This window comes from Gopherus evgoodei, chromosome 2, assembly GCF_007399415.2.
Source record: "Gopherus evgoodei ecotype Sinaloan lineage chromosome 2, rGopEvg1_v1.p, whole genome shotgun sequence".
NCBI classification, from domain to species: Eukaryota; Metazoa; Chordata; order Testudines; family Testudinidae; genus Gopherus; species Gopherus evgoodei.
The window spans coordinates 226,981,290-226,995,264 of NC_044323.1; the positions used below are offsets into that span (position 1 = coordinate 226,981,290).

General features: G+C 52.8%; 1 protein-coding gene across 7 annotated transcripts in view; it reads left to right on the forward strand.

Moving 5' to 3' along the window:
• The window catches only part of LOC115646790 (lipoxygenase homology domain-containing protein 1), a 313,208-nt gene that overhangs the window by 128,585 nt on the left and 170,648 nt on the right, over positions 1-13,975 (forward strand). For all 7 annotated transcript variants that reach the window (XM_030553098.1, XM_030553099.1, XM_030553095.1 and 4 more), the window contains exons 23-25: positions 7,878-7,936; positions 8,279-8,323; positions 12,149-12,312. In XM_030553098.1, coding sequence (XP_030408958.1) covers positions 7,878-7,936; positions 8,279-8,323; positions 12,149-12,312 — 268 coding nt within the window. The remainder of the gene's footprint in view (positions 1-7,877; positions 7,937-8,278; positions 8,324-12,148; positions 12,313-13,975) is intronic.

Below are 13,975 nucleotides of genomic sequence, written 5' to 3' on the forward strand. Positions count from 1 at the left end.
ATCCATGTCCCCCTTCGCCTCTACCACCATCGTTGCCCCCTCCACCACCGCCGCTAGCTGTTTTCCTTCTGCTTCAGCCTCCTGCCTTTGGGACTGAGCTGCTCCCCTGGCTCACCACACCCACTTCCATCATTTGGGCCTGCAGCAGCCAACCATTGACTTTTTGGCACAAGTGCCTGTGAGCGCACACCCCTCACACCCCCTGGGCTGACCCCCTCCCCTTTGCCACATTTGTCTGCCCCACCCATTTCCCTCTGCGGCCCTGATAGTCCTGCCCCAGCCCTGCAGCTGTCCCCGTGGTCCCTCTACCCCATTCCCAGCTCGCCCTTTCGCCCCCCACCCTGTGCTCCCCCAGCCCTGATTGGTCCCTCCCCTCATGCGCCCACGCCCCCTCCCATGCGCTTGTGCCCTTCCCCATTTGGTTTCCCCTTGTTCACTGCACCCCCCTATGCCGTTGTCCCCCTGATCCCCTAGTGCAACTAGAGGAGCCGGAACTCCCCTCTGCGTCGGTGCCCTGAAGCCCTACCGCCCCTAGGTCCTTGGTTGCTCCCCACGCCCCTTTAGCCTTCCCTTTCTGATGCCCTCCTCCCCTGCCTGCAGCCTAGCGGGGAGGGGTGGCTGCCTCCTCTCCTTCCCCTCCCCTTGCTGTTTGTCCCCCTCTCCGCTCTCGTTATGGCGGGGGACGTGGCGGGGGAGACACCTCGCAATGCTCCCACCACCCTTTCTCCACCTGCCCCCGTGTCCCCTGCCCAAGCCTCTACCTTGTCCACCACTGCCGATCCACCTACCACCGCCCCTGCTGGGGCACCGGTGGCGGCGAGTACCGGGGAGACCTCCGTTGCTGCCACGTCTCTCGCCCCTTCTGATTCGGGGGGAGCCCCACCAGCCGGTGGGAAGGGTTGGGGTGGGAAGAAGGGTAAGGGCCCTGCTAAAAAGGCTAGGCCCTCCATGGCGGAGACTGCCCCTGCTGCTGCAGCCCGGCTACCAGCTGCGGCATCCCTCCCCGCTATTCCCTCCACCAGCTCTGCAGGTGTCCCTCCCCCGGCCCCCAGGGCGTACGCCCAGGTGATGGCGGCCCCCCACCTGCCACCACTCCTCTGACCGCCGCTTCCGCCACCATCTACAGCGGCCGGGGCCCCTTTCCCACTTTGACCAGGAAGCACAGCATCCGTTGCCTCCTGGTGCCCGCCTCGCCCCACGTGGAGACCTACGTGCGGGCGTTGGCGAAGGTGGTGGGGCCCACGGCCATCGTGGCAGCCTCCAAAATGTACGGGAAGGTGGTCTTCTTCCTGACATTGGAGGCTGCCGCCCAGGAGGCGGTAGAGACAGACCTGGCGGTGGAGGCGTGTTCGTCCCCCTGGAGCCGTTGGAAGACCTGGGGCTCCGCTTAATCCTGACCTCTGTCCCTCCCTTCCTGCCCAGTGCCGCCCTGCTGCCCTCCCTTTCTGCCCTGGGACGCCCCATATCCGTCATCAGCCCTCTCCCCTTGGGCTGGAAGGACCCTGCCCTCCGTCATGTTCTCTCGTTCCGCCGGCAAGTGCAGCTTCAACTGCTGCCGGTGGCGCGTGGCGGAGAGGCGCTCGAGTGGTCCTTTCTGGTCCCCTACCAGGGAGCCCACTACCGGGTGCATTACTCAATGGGGGAGGCCCGGTGCTACCTCTGCCAGGCAATGGGGCACGTCCAGAGGGACTGCCCTTGGCCCAGCACGGAGGAGCGTCCGGGACCCCCGAGCCCCAGCAAGGCGCCGGCCCTGTCATCGCCGGTGCCCCTGGCTGCCCGGCACCTGAAGCTGCCCCTCCTCCTCCTTCTCGGTCCACCTCTGTGGAGGAGTGTGTGGCGGAGATACCGCCGGACGTGGGAGAGGGCTCGTCCCAGGGGGAATCCTCCCCAGTTTCTGCTGTCCCACTACTGCCTCTCTGAGTCCCTGAGCCATTGCCCTTGCCCCCTCGACCCGACCCCTGTTAGCCAGCCCCCGGATGATGCCATGGAGGGCTGGTCCTTAGTGCAGGGGAAGCGGGGCAAGCGGAAGGCTCGAGTTTTCTTACTGCCTTCGGATTCGGAGGCCCCCCGGAAGAGCAGGAAGGGGGGCACCGATGATGAGTCTTCCACTTTGCCCCCGATGGCTCCCGTTTTGTGGTGCTGGCTGGGGACGTCGTGGCAGCACCGGAAGGTGACACCGCCCCTCCTCCGGGGTCCCTTCCCGTGGAAGCCCCCAAGGGAGCCTCTGTCACCCCCTTCCCACTCGATGCCTCTGCGAGCGCTGCGGTGGGTATCACCTCGGGTGCTGGCGGGGAGGGCCCTGGGGTGGTGGACGGTGATCTCCCTCCCATCTACGGGGAGATCGAGGCCCTGGGTTTGACCCCGGTCACGCAGGTGGAGGACGACCCTCTGCCGGTGGGCCTCGACCTGGGCGACCTCACCATGGCCCCCCTGTCCCCGAGTTCCCTTCCCCTAACCACTGCTTCTGCTCCCACCTCTGAGGGTCCCCTGGAATCTTCCATCGACCCAGCTGCGGGTGGCACTCTGTTGACGGCCGCCGAGCCCCTTGGGGTGATGGCCAGTGCCCCGCTGCCGAGACCCGGTTCCCAGGGGGTGTCCCTCATGGGTGTGGAGGACCTGCCCTCCTTCCTCGGCAGGGACCGCATTGACCAACATCTATCTCTGGATGCCGAGGCTGCCGCACGTGCCACAGTGGCTGAGCCCGACATCGTTAGGGGTCCCCTTCCCACTTTCCAGATCCCTGAGACTGGCCAGAAGGAGCCATTGTCCGGCATCTCAACTATGGAGGCTCCGGATCCTGCCTCTACCTCCTTCCCGAATTCTCTTCCTGATCCCCGCCCTACTCCTGTTGGCCCTGTCTTTGTCCCCCCTACCTCCTGTGATGCCAGTGCCGCCCCTGGGAATACCCCCCAAGGAGCGGCTTCACCAGTTTTTTCTTGTCCTGACCCCCCAGAGGCTGTTGTTCTCCTTCCGCCACTCTTTCTTGAATCTGGGAGCGGGGCGGGTTGCGTGGCGTCTGCCCATCTGCTGCCACGTTGGGGGTCTGCCCCCTGCCTGCCCGCCTCGGTGGGCCACGGGGCTGTGTCGGGGGCCTCACTGGGGGACAGTCGTCGATCAGTGACCCCGCCCCCCCATGCTCTGAGGGAGGAGCTGTGGGAGTTCCTTGAGGACGTCCGTGGCTCCTGTAACAAAGTCCAGCTTGCGCTCCAGCGGTGGGGGGATTTCCATCAGGTCCTCCGGGCCGTGAGGGCCCTCACGGGGGAGGGTAAGAGGACCAGGAAGCAGGCCGCCACGGCCTACCGGCGGGTCCGTGTCTTCCGTGACTCTTTACTCACCTACGGGGTAGGTCACGGATTGCTGCGCGGCCTGCCGGAGGCCATGGGCATGTCTGCCGGCGAGGATCCCCCCCAGCCCTCCTCATGGCGCCGATCATCCTTGCCACTTTAAACACCCAGGGCTGTAGGATGGGTCTCCACAGGAGCCAAGTGCTCTCCTTCCTCCGGGAGGGGGGGTACTCTGTGGTTTTCCTGCAGGAGACCCATACGGATCCGGCCGCTGAAGCTAGCTGGCGGCTGGAGTTGGGGGACGGGGCCTACTTTAGCCACTTCTCGGTCTGCGCGGCTGGAGTGGCGACCCTGTTCTCCCCCGACCTACAGCCCGAGGTGCTGGGGGTCGCCAAGGCTGTGCCGGATCGCCTGCTGCACCTCCGGGTCCACATGGAGGGGCTTGTGGTTAATTTTGTCAACGTTTACGCCCCGACATCGGGCCCGGAGAGGCTGCGTTTTTATCAGCAGGCGTCCGCCTTCCTCGGCTCCCTGGATCCTCGTGAGTGCCTGGTCCTGGGAGGGGACTTTAACACCACCCTCGAGGAATTGGACAGCTCAGGGACCGAGCAGTGCCCGGCCACTGCGGACGTCCTCCGGGAGATCGTCGAATGCCACTCCCTTGTGGACGTCTGGCGCGACCACCACCCGGATGACGCCTTGACGTTCACCTTCGTCCAGGTGGAGGCCCATCAGTCGCGCCACTCCCAGCTGTACCGTATTTATCTGTCACGTTTCCACCTTTCACGGGCCCACTCCTCCAGCGTTCAGCCGGCCCCCTTTTCGGATCACCACCTTGCCACCGTGACGGCCTCTCTCTGCGCGGAGAGGCTGGGGCCGGCCTATTGGCACTTTAATAATAGTTTGCTGGAGGATGCGGGCTTCGTGGTGTCCTTCCAGGAGTTCTGGCTGGCCTGGCGAGGGCAGAGGCGCGCCTTTTCCTTGGCACGGCGGTGGTGGGATCTGGGGACGGTGCACGCCCGGCTCTTCTGCCGTGACTACACTCGGGGCGCCAGCCGACGGAGTGATGCAGCAATAGGGCAGTTGGAGCGGGATGTCTTGGAGCTGGAGAGGCGTCTGGCCGCCAGCCCCGAGGATTCATCCCTCTGCGGAGCGTGCTGGGAGAAGCGAGAGGAGCTCCGGGCCCTCGAAGACCATCGGGCCCGGGGTGCTTTTGTTCGATCCTGCATCCACCTCCTTCGGGAGATGGATCGCGGCTCCCGCTTCTTCTATGCCCTGGAGAAAAGGAGGGAGGTCAAGAAGCATGTCACCTGCCTCCTGGCGGAGGACGGCACCCCCCTCACGGATCCGGCGGAGATGTGCGAGAGGGCCAGGGCCTTCTACGCCACTCTTTTCTCCCCGTATCCGACCGATCCTAACGCTTGCAGAGTGCTCTGGGACGGGCTCCCAACGGTCAGCACGGGCGACCGGGACCGGCTAGACCTGCCTCTCACTCTGGCCGAGTTCTCGGAAGCCCTCCGTCACATGCCCACCAATAAATCTCCAGGCTTGGACGGGCTGACCGTGGAGTTCTACCGCGTGTTCTGGGAGATCCTTGGCCCAGACCTGTTCACCGTCTGGGCCGAGTCTTTGCAAAGCGGGGTCCTCCCTCTCTCGTGCAGGTGAGACGTGCTGGCCTTATTGCCGAAGAGGGGGACCTCCGCGACTTACAGAATTAGCGTCCCGTCTCGCTCCTCAGCATGGACTACAAAATTGTTGCGAAGGCCATCTCGATGCGGCTAGGGTCTGTGCTGGCGGACATGGTCCATCCAGACCAGACCTCCACCGTCCCGGGCCGCACCATCTTTGATAACTTGTATCTGGTCCGGGACCTTCTGGAATTGGGGTGTAGGGATGGTCTGTCGTTAGCCCTCTTGTCCCTGGATCAGGAGAAGGCGTTCGACAGGGTGGACCATGGGTATCTCCTGGGCACTCTGCGAGCGTTCGGCTTTGGACCCCTGTTTGTGGGTTTTCTCCAGGTGCTGTACGCTTCTGCGGAGTGTCTGGTCAGGCTCAACTGGACCCTGACCGAGCCGGTCAGCTTTGGGCGGGGAGTGTGACAGGGGTGCCTCCTCTCGGGCCAGCTGTATGCTTTGGCGATCGAGCCCTTCCTCTGTCTCCTCCGCAAGAGGTTGACGGGGTTGGTGCTTCGGGAGCTGGGGCTGCGGCTGGTCCTGTCGGCGTACGCTGACGATGTGCTCCTCGTGGTCCAGGACCCGGGCGACTTGGCGCGGGTGGAGGCTTGCTAGGCTGTGTACTCGGCGGCCTCCTCCGCCCAGGTCAACTGGGTCAAGAGCTCTGGCCTGGTGGTCGGGGACAGGTGGCAGGCAAGCTCCCTCCCACCCACGCTTCAGGCCATCCGGTGGAGCGCGGGTCCGCTGCTCTATCTCGGCGTTTACCTTTCTGCCACGCATCTGTCTCCGCTGGAGAACTGGCAAGATTTGCAGGGCAGGGTGACGGAGTGGCTCCAGAGATGGACAGGACTACTCCAGTGCCTCTCCCTTCGGGGGAGGGCACTAGTGCTTAATCAACTGGTCCTGTCCATGCTCTGGTACCGGCTCAACACCCTGGTCCCAGCCCCAGATTTCCTGGCCAACCTCCGAACGGCGATTCTGGAGTTCTTTTGGCCAGGGATGCACTGGGTCTCAGCAGGGGTCCTCCACCTGCCCCTGGAGGAGGGGGGGCAGAGCCTGAAGTGCCTACGCACTCAGGTCCATGTCTTCCGCCTCCAGGCCCTGCAGAAGCTCCTGTATGGTGCAGGTAGTCTGGCGTGGAGCGTATTGGCGCACGCCTTCCTCTGCCACTTCCGAGGGCTCCGATACGACCGGCAGCTCTTTTACCTCCATCTGAGAGGTCTTCTGCGAGACATCTCTGGGCTGCCGGTCTTCTACCAAGACCTCCTCAGGACCTGGAAGCTCTTTTCAAGAACCAGGTCCGTGGGGGCCGACCTCCTCGCGGAGCCCCTGCTACACAATCCTCAGCTTCGTGTGCAGGTGGCGGAGTCCCCCGCGGTGCGCCAGAGGCTGGTCTTGGCGGGAGTCACCAGGGTCAGAGACCTCCTGGACTACGGTCGGGGAGAGTGGCTGGATCCCCTGATGCTCGCTCAGCGCATGGGGCTCTCCAGACCTCATACTCCCCAGCGCATACTTCAGGAGGTGAAGGCCGCTTTACTGCCTGCTGCTCGGGCATACCTCGACCGGGTCCTGCGAGAGGGCACGCCCTGCCCACCCTCCACCCCAGGCCCTCTGGACATTTTTATCGGGCCCCTGCCCGTGGACCCAATCTGCCCCCTCACCCTTTCACTGCCAACCAGCTGCACGATCTGCAACCGGTTCTGTTCCAGGCCATGCCACGGAAACATCTGTACACGCTCATGCTCCACACCCTTCACTACCTCACCCTCGCATCCCACCCCGATACCAAATGGCGGGACCTCCTGCCACCTCTCCAGGGTGAGAAGCCCCGATGGGCCAGCTTGTACTCTGCCCTGGTCCTGAGGCCCGCCACGGATGTCAGTTGGCGGCTCCTTCACGGGGCCGTGAGCACGGGCTTGTACTTGGCGCGGTTCACCCCGTCCCTAACACCTGCCCTTTCTGTGGCGAGAAGAAGACCTTGGCGCACATTTATTTGGAGTGCGCCAGGTTGCAGCCCCTGTTCTGGCTCCTCTTGAATATCTCATTGCTTTTTTGGTTGCACTTTTCCCCTCACCTTTTTATCTACACACTCCCCATCCGTGGCCCCACGAAGTCACGGGATCTCCTTATCAACCTCCTCTTAGCCCTGGCCAAACTAGCCATCTACAACACCAGGGAGAGGAGGTTGGCCGACAGGATTTCCTGCGACTGTTGGGCCTATTTCCGTTCCTCCATCTGTTCACGCATTCGGGCAGAGTTCCTCTGGGCGGCATCCACTGGCTCCCTTGACGCCTTCGAGGAGCAGTGGGCGTTGTCCAGGGTTCTCTGCTCAGTGTCCCCATCAGGTTCCCTTAGTTTAGCCCTATGACCTCACTCCCGATCCTGTTTTTTCATTAGTTGTCCCACGTAATTATTTGGTGTCCCAGACCTGTGGGTCTTCCCCTTAGGCTGGGGGGAGGTCCTTTAGAAGCCTGCCCACCCCCCTGGATACCAGTAGGACCAGACTCCTGTACCCCACTGGTCTGAGTCTGTCACACTTTGTTAGAGTATGGGATAGACAGTGCTTATCCAAACCCTCTTGAAAATAAGACACCTTTGATTTTGATTCACCTGTTATGGTTGAGGCTGGGATCTTATTTTTTCCACACCAGTTCTCTGCTATCTTGAATGTTGTCTTTAGGCCCCAATCCTGCAAAGGTACAGTTTATGTCAGCAAGGGCTCTTAAACCTGCACAGTCCCTTTGTAGGTTCGAGGTCTGAATTTGTACTATGTATCAAATTACACTGCACCTGCTCAAGAGACAATTCCCCTGCTACTACACAGGTTTAACATTCAAAATAATCCTCCAGTCATTCAGTTACATGCAGTGAAGAATAAATTGATTCCAATCTTCTTTCTTATTTGCTTGCTTATGCTCAGGTGGCTTCCATTTATGTCCCAGGGAATAATTCACTCAGAAATCGAGCTCTACCCTGAAGGTAAGGGTTATTGTTACATTATGGAGATGAAATCAATAATTTGTATGGTTTTCTCAGAATCTTTGTGCTGAATTTATACTTAAAATTTAACCTTAACCCTTTTGCAGCTTTCATATTTCCATTTCCTAGGCAAGTTTTTATATATGTGTGTGTTTATTATATTATATTATATTATATTATATTATATTATATTATATTATATTATAATTAGGAGGTGAGAGAGGGATGATTTGCTTATGCAGGGGCCCAAAGGTTAATATCACTCTATCTTTCCTTCCACCTTTTCTTAATGTAACCAGCCAGGTCTATTATTAACTGCACTTCATATTTTATTTTTGGCAGAACTGCAAATAAATCGTCAGCTGAAAATGCAAGATGAAGCAAATGGTAAATCCTGCTGCTGCCTTCTGTATTCTAATCAAGAGTGTCTCTGTTTCAGAACTACCTGCCTTGCACATCTTTTGCCTATTTGTTTACTTTTACATTTTTAATTACAATACACAATTAGACTATTGCAGTAAGCCCTGAACTCTTCATTTTGATTTAAATGATAAATCACTTCAGTGGTGCTATTTGAAAATTCTTTTCCTTATTCTGTCATTTTTCATGCCAATAATTTTGGAGTCTTTCACTGGTTATCTGGGCATTTATAATTTTCCTAGTAATTAATGATAATCCATCTGAATTTTACTTTTTTTAGTTAATCTTTCCATCATGGCTCTGTGGCATCTGTCACCCAAGGCCATGTATAATTAGCTCTTTCCATTAGTTCTCCACTTTCCAATTCTACCTGCAATTTCTTGCTTGCCCAGATTGACTTTTCTGTCCTGATAAAATTACGTTACATATATCTGAATAACATACAACTTCCCCCCCCACCCAGTAAGGAATACTTTATGCTGTAGCTTGCGCAACAATTTAGAAGATGTCAGGAAAAAGTTTTAAAATGTGCTCATAATTCTCTGTAGCAATCAAGATATCCACTGAGACCCAAGTACCTCTTTTCAAGTGGTGTCCCTGAGGCAAATCGTTAATTATAAAATTTGTATCTATTCCGCAAATTATATTCAAATCCACATTTTACTTGTATAAATTTTATTTTGAATAAGAACTACTTTTTCCTTCATCCTTTATTGCCTTTCTCAGAAAGAACATTTTCTTTGCATTTATCAGGCTCTGTGCTGGGGCTTGCTCATTAATACTGCCATAGTTCCACCAATCCAGTTCCTAGTCTTTAGTTAGTTTTAGAAGGAACTCTGTCTAGTTCTTCTTGCATTCACAGAACTGGACACTACATTGTATCAATTCAGCCAAGTTTGTCTGACCATGCAATAAAATCACTGCATATAGAAATGGCCACTTAAGTCTATAAAAATGATGGGGAGTGGGGTTCTAAGCTTATGATGCATTCAGTTCACTTATTTTCAGTGGACATCACAGGCTAGGGCCTGCAAAGAGCACTCTGAGTTTAGCATTTTGACCCTGATCCAGAACCAGAATAAGCACTGTCTTGCTGGCTGGTAGAGCTGGTTGATAAAAATCTGAGTACTTTTTCTTTCTGTTGAAACTGAAATGTTTTGTGAATACTTATTGGCTTTGATGAAAATATCCTCAGTTCTAGGCTATATGAGAAATGAGCCAATCCTAGAATGCCACTAGCCCAGTGGTTAGAGTACTTACCTGGCACTTGGAAGGCCTAGGTTTAAATTCTTGATTCAGAGCAGGGACTTAAACCTGGACTCCAACATCCCAAGTTAGACTGGGGACTCTATTCTATTGGATGGTCAATTATTTATACACAATGTAACAACTCCAACAGGGAATATTGAGATAGAAACTGACTGATTTTATAGCCCATCCCAGTGGTTAGGGCACTTGCTTCCACTTGGGGATTAGAAAGTCTTGAGATCCTTATCCATACATACACTTCACTGTGTCATTCTCCTTGTCTGTCTTTATTACTGTCTTCTCCACTGCCACATGCTCCTTTTACTTCTGCATCTCTTCTTATACCAAACAACAAATCACATTTCAAAACCTTTAGGAGATCAGTGTAAGGAAGATGGGTGCAAACCAAGACCCCCAACATGCCTTTGGGAAAATTCACACCTGGCTGAGATTAGGATTTGGACTTCAGTGATGGCCTCATACTGCATAACAGTACAAATTTAAACCTGAATCCAGATATCCCCATCTTTTGAGAGTTTCAGCTCAGGAGGCACAGCTGAACTTCATCGCGTAGGCCCGTTTCTACTTGTAAAAGGTTCTTTTAGGGATGTCTCCTCTGCATTTCCCAAAGCTGGGCAGAATGTCCAGACTTGAGAGCACTAATAATGCTACTCCGAGACTGCATTGCCTACCTTAAGGACACAAATTGAGGATCATAACTGCCCCTCTTCTCCCACCCTCCCCAAACCTAAGCACAACAATCTCACACTACCTAAGTAGATTTTAGGAGGAAGTTCTGTACTGACATCATACTAACATGATGAGAGTCTTTAGAATGTAGGAGGATAGACTTTTGGGACACTATAATTGAGGCAACATAGAAATCCAGGCAAAAATATATTTTTTTAGCACATTTAAAATTTTGCACCGCAGTGTCTTTCCAGAAAATTTTGGAATTCAGAATTTGAACTGAGGTACAACATGCTACATTTTATATCTTGTCAGTAATGTTCTTTATTTGTCATGTTATCTCTTAAGTAACGAGACTCCTTTCTTTGCCAGCCAAATGACCCCAAAGTAACCCAGGCTTTCTGAAAAGTAAAATTACATTGTTGAGAAATAGAATAGGCAGATTTTCATTTTTAAAAATAGTCTTATACACCGAGGAATAGAGAGTCCTTCAGAATCCCCCTTTTCACCTCTTTAATTCTTCTACCTCCAGTATTTTGGGGATAATCCTTCCTCCAATGGAGATGAATGTATCTCCTGCCACCTGTAAATGTGGTTCCTTTGCTAGGAAAGTGGGTCTGTAGCAATTGACATGAGGGGGAAATTTTTCAAAGTCACGAAGGGGAGTTAGTTAGCTGCCCAACTCCCATTGCCTTTCAATGGGAAATGGGTCTTTAGCTTCCCTCGTGTGTTTGAAAATCTCCCATGAGGTCCTTATTCTCCCCCCTGCCCCCCCCCAAACTTGCTATATCATTTTTAGTGGGAACCTAGCTCTTATTAGCACGGAAAATAGGAGATCACACTCCCTATCCCAGCTCCTCCCCCAGGTTGCAGTAGAGCCATTGCCCAAAATAAAACATTTTGGTCTAATTCCTGAGTCTTGACTCATGTGGCAATTAACAACCCAAGGCTTTTTATTAATGAAACTGCAGTGTATACCATGTTGTTTGTCTACAACAAGTCTGTGGGCTAGGATTTTATTTTGCTTTCTCCAAACTGTTTTGCTTTCTCCAAAATGAATTAAAGTCACTAGGTGGAACCTGTTGCACACACACGGCAAAAAGCACAGTAAAAGAAATGCAGAGAGTTCATGATTCCTGCTTCTCAGATGTAGGAGCACAATTTCTCTTTGTGAATTGATCTTCTTAATGAGATTAGTATTAAGCCGACTGCAGATATTTATATAATATGTATGCAGTGTATCAGGGATGCCTTATATGAGTGGCTCACAAACTTTTGTGGACCTTTCCTTTAACATAGAGATCCACTCACAGATGATCTCAAACCCACACTTCCCCTCTGGCAGCTAGAGTGCTTGGTTGCATGACACACTAATATTTGGGCAGGGATAAGGAGACAAGATGATAATTTTGACTTAATTCAAATATTTGTAAAGGTTTTGAAATGTTCTGATACTTTTTGTTCCTATGGAATTTATGGGCAGCAGCCAAGAGGATTGTGATCCAAATCCTACAGGAAAGGATCCCCCCACATCCATCACAGATGCTTCAGGTGGGAAATTGCCAGAAATCTCAAGAGAGCAGCCAGTTCTCATGAGATTTCCAGCCTAACTTTGCAGACTTGAGGAGAGACCAAGATAAGCATCTGAGCTGTTGGATCCTTATCCAAGCAGAACCTGAATTTCCGACATTATTTTGCAATTCAGCCAGCATTTCTCCGAACACCATTGCTTCTCAGGTGCACAATAGTTACAGTCCCCTGAGACTTTGTCATGCATGATTTGCAGTAGGCAGCTCCCCAGCCACATAGCAGTTACTGTGATAAAAGAGTTTCCATTTTATTTTTACTCTGCAGAAGGAGACTGGAAGATTACTGTAGTCACTGGGGGCTTCCAAACAGCTGGCACAACAGCAACAGTGTCCCTTTACGCTTATGGAGAAAACAAGTCTTCTGGTCCTATTATTCTGGGATCTGGGAAGCACCAGCTGTTTAATCCCAACAGTGCAGATACATTCAAGGTACAGTTCTGTTTTATATAAACATTGGAGAATTTACTTACAAGACATATTTAAAACAGGTTTACTCAAAAGTGGATAATATTAATAAAAAGGAGGTTTTTGTTTTGCTGAATCGTTCATGAATGCTGCCTGAAAATTTCCTGGCAGAATGGTGGCATCGTATATTTTTGGGGAGAGTCAAGTCAGCCTATGCAGGGAAAAGCGCATCAAGCAGAAGAATCTTGGAACTTGCTTCCTGTGGCTCTAGGAACTAGCTTCCTGTGGCTAGAATTCGAATTTTAAATAAGCAGAGTTTACGTGCGAGGCAGAAAATCATTTCCTTTTCTTGGATCCATTCTTGATGTCATATTAATAAGGTAGGGCTAAATTACGGCTTGTCCTACACAGGGTTTGAGGGTAGTAAGAATCTCTCTCCCCATCCCACACCCAGTACTCCTATATGAGCTAGGTGCACCTTAGGTCCAGGGACACAGAAGTAAGCACCGATACCCCTTCTTAGTCTCTCCTTGGAGTTGGTGGTTGGGGAGGAATTGGGAATGGGCAGAGCTTCCTGCCAAGCCCTCAGTGATGTGTGTGCTAATTTACTGCCCAGGAGCAATGAGGAAGGAAGGCAAGGAAATTGTAACTCCTAAGGGGTGTCTCAGGGACACAGTGCTTCCACAGGGCCTCTCTTCGGGGTGGTGCAGTTACACAATTACATCAGGGTTGTGCCTAAAATCACCTAGTCCATAGTATGTTACTTAGGTTGCTGTAGGATAAAGCACAGGAAGCGGATGATGGAGAATCACTACCAGTCACATGGCAATAGGAGGTGGTTTCTTTGTGAATTATATCTTGTGCTTTCCAGTTTGAAGTGCAAAAATTAACTAAGGCAGATTCTCCCAGTGGAGTGTTGCGCACGGGGCCTGATCCTCCTCTCACTTACGCGGATGTAAATAAGTAATAACACCACTGAAGTCAGTGCAGTTACAGTGATGTAAAACTGGTGTAAGCAAGGTCAAAATCAGACCCCGAGTGAACATTATGGATGACATCCATGTCTGTCTGAAGGTAGAATTTAGCCCTTCCTGAACCCATCGCTCAGAACAAGTGAACAGGTTCAGTTAAATTTAAATATCATCTTGAATATTTACGCGCCCCTTAAATGAAACCTTTCTGAAGTTTTATAACAGTTTGGTTAATGCCATTAGCTAACAGCTTGTTACCTGCCTACTCAGTCTGTTGGAGGGTAGTGACCAGCTCATTAACCTATTTTTCTCCTCCTCGTACGGAATGCAGTGCTGCTCCCTCCAGGTGGATTTCCTATTCAGGTTCACCTTGTTCCTCCATGCAGTGCAGCAAGACCTGGTACTAGGACCACTAGGCCTGCTGGTCTGTTCTCAGCAGAACCAGATTCCCAGTTAAACAAAGGGTATAAAAATTACACCCATTTTAGGACCCAAGTGTAGAGGGAGGTTTGTGTAAGTGAAAATCAGGCCTTTTAAACTTTAGTGACCCTTGGGGAAGCTTCTGCTTGACGTACAACCCAGAATTCACCAAAAATAGCAAAACCTGCAGGCCGACCAGATCCGTCTCACCTTCTCATGAGAACCGCACTTCTCAAGTGTAGCTGCTGCTGACAGATGATGGTGATGATAATCAGAGAGCAGAATAATGTAAGCAG